General features: G+C 39.1%; 3 protein-coding genes across 3 annotated transcripts; 1 reads left to right on the top strand and 2 right to left on the bottom strand.

Moving 5' to 3' along the window:
- Positions 1-1,416: 1,416 nt before the first annotated feature.
- Positions 1,417-3,618, bottom strand: LOC129803024 (BTB/POZ domain-containing protein 2-like). Its single transcript, XM_055849333.1, has 2 exons — positions 3,463-3,618; positions 1,417-3,403 (listed from the first exon to the last, which is right to left on the bottom strand). The coding sequence occupies exons 1-2, from the start codon at positions 3,520-3,522 to the stop codon at positions 1,907-1,909; spliced, it is 1,557 nt and encodes a 518-aa protein (XP_055705308.1). The 5' UTR covers positions 3,523-3,618; the 3' UTR covers positions 1,417-1,906.
- A 27-nt stretch (positions 3,619-3,645) lies between these two features.
- LOC129803069 (39S ribosomal protein L18, mitochondrial) lies at positions 3,646-4,179 on the top strand. The gene is made up of 2 exons (XM_055849406.1): positions 3,646-3,824; positions 3,885-4,179. The coding sequence occupies exons 1-2, from the start codon at positions 3,682-3,684 to the stop codon at positions 4,177-4,179; spliced, it is 438 nt and encodes a 145-aa protein (XP_055705381.1). The 5' UTR covers positions 3,646-3,681.
- Positions 4,180-4,191: 12 nt separating this feature from the next.
- On the bottom strand, positions 4,192-4,542 carry LOC129803080 (cytochrome b-c1 complex subunit 9). Its single transcript, XM_055849421.1, has 2 exons — positions 4,338-4,542; positions 4,192-4,276 (listed from the first exon to the last, which is right to left on the bottom strand). Exons 1-2 carry the CDS (start codon positions 4,467-4,469, stop codon positions 4,241-4,243), a joined length of 168 nt encoding a protein of 55 aa, XP_055705396.1. The 5' UTR covers positions 4,470-4,542; the 3' UTR covers positions 4,192-4,240.
- Positions 4,543-6,264: the final 1,722 nt, after the last annotated feature.

The raw sequence follows: 6,264 nt of genomic DNA, 5'->3' as shown, positions 1-6,264 counted from the left end.
TATATTTGATCATAAAGCATTAGGAAAAACTCAATTTTACGTGAATTCATCTGCTGAATAAAAGTGTGACGCGAAAGAGTTAACTCTTTCGCGTTTCACTTTTCACTTTTCGCTTTCGTTTTGAGTTTTTCCTAATGCTTTATGATCAAATATAATAGTTCAGAGAGGAAAAAAATATTCCATTGCGTGAAAACTCGGAAAAACCCCGGGTCATATATGACCCTATTGTCCTCAAGGGCAGTGTACATACCATTTTCAAAATCTATATCACAGGCTTTTCAAGAGTTTTTTTTTCTTGATTTTATTAATTTGGCCAAAACCATGACAAACTGGATTGTCTTGATAAACACTGTACTCCTGGTGTTCAAGGAATCTTCCTGGTAATCCCTTGAACAGTCACTGTCACAATATTTTGAAAAAAGAAAAGTCATTTCACAAAGTTCGAAATTAGTGATTTTTGATCTCAAATATTTTCTTTTCCTGAATATCTTGAATCTTGAGAAAATTAGCCAAGAATCTTACATCCTTCTATTATGATGTCGTGTACAAACCGATAGATTTCAATTAATGTAAATAGTCAAAAAAAATTGTTTTTTCCCCTGGTCATATATGACCCTAATGACGCGAAAGAGTTAAGATTGATATAGATGATTTCTTGAAACAAAAAAGAAATTTAAACTATTATGGGGGTGCGAGGAGCCGCTGTCAAATATGAGTCTTAACTGTCACTGAATTTAAATTCTTTATATTATTTCATTCCAAACTCCATTGATTTAGATAGGGTAACTATCCTAGAAAACACATTGGCAACCAGAATTCAAATCAGGAAAGAGAATCAAGGAAAATATTATGAAAATCTATGCAATGCTGAACTTTCCATGCGCCATTTTGAAAACAAATTTTGCATGACTTACCGCGAAGCGAGAAAAAGAATACAATGTATGTCTATCTTTGTCGGGCAATTTTTTCAAAGTAATTAAAGGATAAAAGTTACTGAAAAATCCATTTCATACAGCAATAGGGTAAAGTGGTACAAGTTGTAAAGGGCTCTTTTTCTTGATAAATTTAGTACTTCTATTGTATATTTTTAATGCTTTATTTTTATAATTTGGTTCCTTGTGCTTAAAAAAATTAGTACTGTATTTATCAAGAAAAATCCCTGTCCAACTTGTATCACTTTACCCTATTCAGGATAAAGGTTAATAGGTCAATAGGTTAATTAGAAACATTTTCTTTTATTTTAAGCTTTAGCACAAAAATAGCATAAAAATATTTAACAGTCATAGGCTAATATATTTTACGAAGGGGGCGTGTATTAAAACTCTTCCAAACTCTTCCCAGGTCAGATTCCTAACTTCCTTTATAGCGAAATCAACTCCCAATTTTTAAGAAATACAATGAGAAAATCCTTGAAAATTTCACAAAGTTCATAAATATTTATTTAAAATTTTGAGTCAGATTTTTACAATTTCTTTTTTGTTTTCCACTCCACACAAAAAACCAGCATTTTGAAAAGTCTAAAAATTAGAAAGGGGATATGGTTACATTGATATACATTTTTTTTTCGCAGATTTCTAATGGAAATCCGAAAAAGTTAAAATAACATTACAGAAATGTTAATTTCACCCTGCAATATTAATCAAAAATTGGTGTAAATATTACACTTTTGAGGTGTATTATGGGTTAAAGTTACCCTCTTTCATGTTAATTTTTAAAAAGGTGTAAAATTAACATTAAAAAATGTTGATATATTTTTACACTTAAAAAGTGTTAATCGCACCCTCTTTTTTTACAGTGTAGGTTCAGCTTTCTTTAGAAATCTGCAAAAAAAACTATATCAAAGCAGCTTCACAGCTCAAAGTAGCCCCACCTTCCCCTATTCAGATTGCAGCAGCGGAAAAGATCTCTAGATGCCCTCCCTGGTGAAAGCAAAGACAATGGCCCGGATGAGGCCATCCCGGACAGATTCATTGGGCATTCCCACGCCAAAGGAAAATACCACGTCCTGGTACGTCTTCTTGGGCAAGCATTCGGCCATCGGATACCAACCAACTTTGTTGAAGACGATGCCGATTTTGTAGCGTTTGTAGCGCTGAATGAAAACTGGCCGGTCGAAGGAGATCTCCAGCATACTGTCGAAGCGCACCTTGGACGTGCAGTGAGTGTACGTGAGACGGGATCCTCGGCTGTCCAGGAGATGGGCGTAGAGGAGTTCTGAGTACCGCTCCGGGAGACTTCCATCATGATATCGCTGCATATTGGACTCGCCGAGAACTTGCGTGGGAACCTGGACGCCCGTGATGCAGATGCATCTGTTGACGGAGAAGGTGACGGAGCAGTCCAGGACACTGGTATTGAGATAGTCTGTCTGCTGCCGGATTGAACGTACGCAGTAGTATCTCTGTGAATCCATCATGTTCCTGACATCGTGCATCTCATCCACCATCGGACTGTTCCCAGGGATGATCCTATTGGGGGATTCTGAGCCATCTTGAGGGGATGGTGACTCCACGACCACATTCTGAATCCGCGAGACGCGACTGGTCGAGAAGCCTTCAGGCATTGGGCAGACGGAATTGGGACTGGAGATGTTCATCAGGATGGCAAATGCTTCGGTCTGTGTGAGTAGGGTTGATCTTCCCGGTCCTTCAGCAAATTGCTGAGGGGTTAGGGTGAGAAAACGGATCTTCTTGAGTGCTTCCCGGATGTCAAATGTGCGCACATTTGCAGATCCTCCGGAAGATGATTCTGGAGTGGCTCTAGAGCTAGAACTCTCCCCCTGAGCTGTGTGTTTCTCACTGTATCGACTGAGAGCAAAGTAGAGGGACAATTCACTGTCCACACTGAGAAATTCCTGGTCCAGGATCGTGTGAATTGTTGATATTTCCACTTCCTCAAAGCTCGTATCCTTGATGACTTCCATCGTTCGGGTGCATATCATCTCTATACACGTCATCATGAGGCGATGCTCCTCAAAGAGTCGGGCAAATTCATAAGCCCGGCATACATTACTGGGCTTCAGATCTGCCCAGAGGAATCTTGTGCACTGCTCCACTACATACGGCAGCATGTACTTCTTGGCGGCATAGCAGAGCTCACAAGCCTTATCCACCGTATTTATCTTAATGGAGTCCATGTAGATGTACTCCAGAAGGGCCTTGAAGGCTTCCGGCTGGACATCGCAAATGGGAATTGGGTCACTCTTCTCAGCCAAGCCACCAAAGAACATTGCCTCAAACACAGGCGAAGCCATAGCCAGGATCAATTTATGACCTGGTATGATTTCCTGATGGGGCGGAGCACCCAGGAGGAAGTGACAGTCTGCCCAGAGACCAGTTTCCAGCAAATGCTGGCCCCTCATCTTCATCTCATGCTTGTTTACTTGCCAATCATAGGAAACATTCTGAAGGAAATATTCCCCATTATTTCTCATGCATTTTCATCCCTATCCACCTGACTTACCTTGCTGCTTCCTTCGCCAGATGGTTCCTCAGTTACCATTTTATCTTTTTCTTCACTCATTTTATCAAATTTCTCCGGGAAATTAATTTAAATTACACAAATTCCAATATGCACAAAATTTTTCTTCACTTTTCTGCCATTTTCGTTAAGTTTCTCGGATGTTTCTTCGTTAAGTTACCATAACCTCAACTTTTTCTCCATCAAAACAAGAAACTCAAAATGCAGCGGATTCTCCGGAAAAACATAAGATTATTCAGTGATTTTGTGAGAAATCGCAATCCAGTCAATGCAGAACTCATTGGAGTAGCAATAAAGCCCGATGGGTACTATTTGGAGAAGAAAAAAGAGCTCTTCCACAACACGTGAGTAAATACCCCTAAAATCCTCTTTTCCCAGCATTTTCTCATATTTCCTCATTCCAGGCTTCACATTGAACACACAAACACCACAGTTACAGCTAAAATCATCAATCCCCACCGGCAAATCACCGTCCTGAAAGTCTCAACGCAAGACTGGTCTCTCAAGAAACATCTCTACAAACTAAATGACACTGCAGCATTTGTCCTCCTGGCAAAAGTTCTGGCCGAGAGATGTCTTCAAGCTGGAGTCACAGAGCTAGCTCCTTCATCTAGCATAAAATTCGGCAGTGAATTTCCCAAACACAGCGCTTTCCTGGAGACAATGACCAAAAATGGAGTGTCCATGATTGAGATATAAACACCAACGCAATTTTCTAGTAATCTTGTTTATTTACCATTAAAATTAAACTAAATAATTTCTACTCGTACTTGTGTTTGATGTCATCCCAAAGTTTCTGCAGATAGAAGAAAAGGGATTGTAGGTGGAAAATGGTTATGTAATCAAGGCTAACTCACCCCTTTGTTCACTTTCTCAAAAAGTGCATCTGCACCCCAATCGAAAGCCCTCTCGAAGAAGAAAACGGAGGCTAGGACACCCACGGCAAAGGTTGACGTCCGGCGGAACACGGAATTGTACAGGAAACTCATTTTATTGCGATTTTTCTCTACGAATTTTCCAGATTCGCTTGACAATGAGAGCTGGCGTTTGACTTAACCTCAAATTTTTAACTTCATTCATAACCTCAAATAACTCCCGCCATTTTTAACGGAACGAAAAATATGCGAATCGTGAAGTTACAGAATCCTGAATGCAGAGGGAAATTCTAATAAAAGTATAAAACTCGGATTAATTTGGACTTTTTTCTTTTAATCGGTTTCAGAGATTTATTTCCTATATCTCAAGTCTGGAAATTAGATTTCTTGCACTTTAAGTTGGCACTTGAAAATAGATAAATGGATTTTTCTATCATTTAATCCAGCTAAATGCAGAAACAGACTCAGATTGAACCTAGAGAATATTTAGCTATTTAGCATGTAAAATTTAGCAGATAACTCGGACACCTCGGACACACAACTGAAAGTCGGACTATCAGCAGCACATATAGGGGAAAGCGCGCTACCTTCAGACGATTTATGCCTCGCACAAATCATTTTTGCAATGTGTTATAAATTAATTTGGGATTTGGCCCATTATAATATTATATTTTAATATCTGGTTCAATGCGTCAAATTTTCAGAAAAAGTTATGGATGAAATCCTTGAGGAACAGAGAAAAAATTGAATTGTCTGAAGGTAGCGCGCTTTCCCCTAAATACTTAACTCTTTTGTCTCCTTTGGGACACTGGGTACCCATGGAAACAACAATTCTTTTTGGACTATTTAGAATCGATAAAAATCCGATTCTTCTGGATAAGTACAAACTAAGAGGATGTCCAAATCTAGGATATTTTTTGCAGGATCCCAATTAACTCCTGAGCTAAGATATTCTTGGTCAATAATCGTGAATTTTCGATTTTCTGCTTCCTTGCAGATATTGTGATTTTTTTTTAATATTTCTAGACCTGAATAAGGAAAAACCTCTCGGGACCAATAAGTATGATAACTAACAATTTACAGATTGCATAAATTCGAAAAATAATTTTTTCTTAAATTTTCAAAAAACTTGTTCAAACTTTATTAGGTACTCTCATCCGCAAAAATCTAGAGGTCAAATGTAAGGTTATCCCGCCAATGCCCGCCATTTGCTTTTTGACACCAACCTTGTAAGAAAATTCCAAGCGCGGGCCCAGCAACGAAAGTTCCCTGTTTGAACATCGTTCAGCAAACGCGTTCGGAAGAGGGTTCGGTCCAATGTAAATCCTTACGGGCTGGGAAAAAGCGAACGCGGTTGAAGCAATAGTTCTCTTTGATGGCCACCACTTTCTGAACATTTGGGAGGCCGCCACCGTCGCGACAGGTCGAACAGGGAACTCTTTCGTTGCTGGGGGAGCGACATTTTTGTCAATATGGCCGATAATTTTGACATTTGGCAGCGAGGGAGATTTCTTTCAGGGAAGTTTGTCCTATTCTTCCTGATTTTGGTGAATTCTGATTGTCCAGGAAGTGTCTTTTATGCTTTTGAGAAAGCTTAATGTGTCTACAATAACATCGTGATGAAAGAAATGTTTTAAAGTGTTATTGTGCAAAATATTATGAGGAATCTGTTTACAAGCAGGAGCTGGGTGTCTTTTTTAGCACTTCCTGGACATCCCACAAGATACTGGTCTATAATTCACCTTGTTTTCGCTATCAACATTGTACAGGAGTCCTTTGACACGCACAAATAGTTTACAAAATCAATAATATTGGCTTTGGAAAAATTGAAGTTTGTATCCTTTGCGTTCTTTTGGAGACGAGAGTTTCCATGAGTTTTCCAATTTCCCAGAGGCGGAGAAAATTCTCT

The sequence above is a fragment of the Phlebotomus papatasi genome, chromosome 2, assembly GCF_024763615.1.
Source record: "Phlebotomus papatasi isolate M1 chromosome 2, Ppap_2.1, whole genome shotgun sequence".
In the NCBI taxonomy this organism is placed as follows: Eukaryota; Metazoa; Arthropoda; class Insecta; order Diptera; family Psychodidae; genus Phlebotomus; species Phlebotomus papatasi.
The sequence above is the reverse complement of the archived record's forward strand: the minus strand, read 5'-3'. Positions and strand labels throughout refer to the sequence as shown.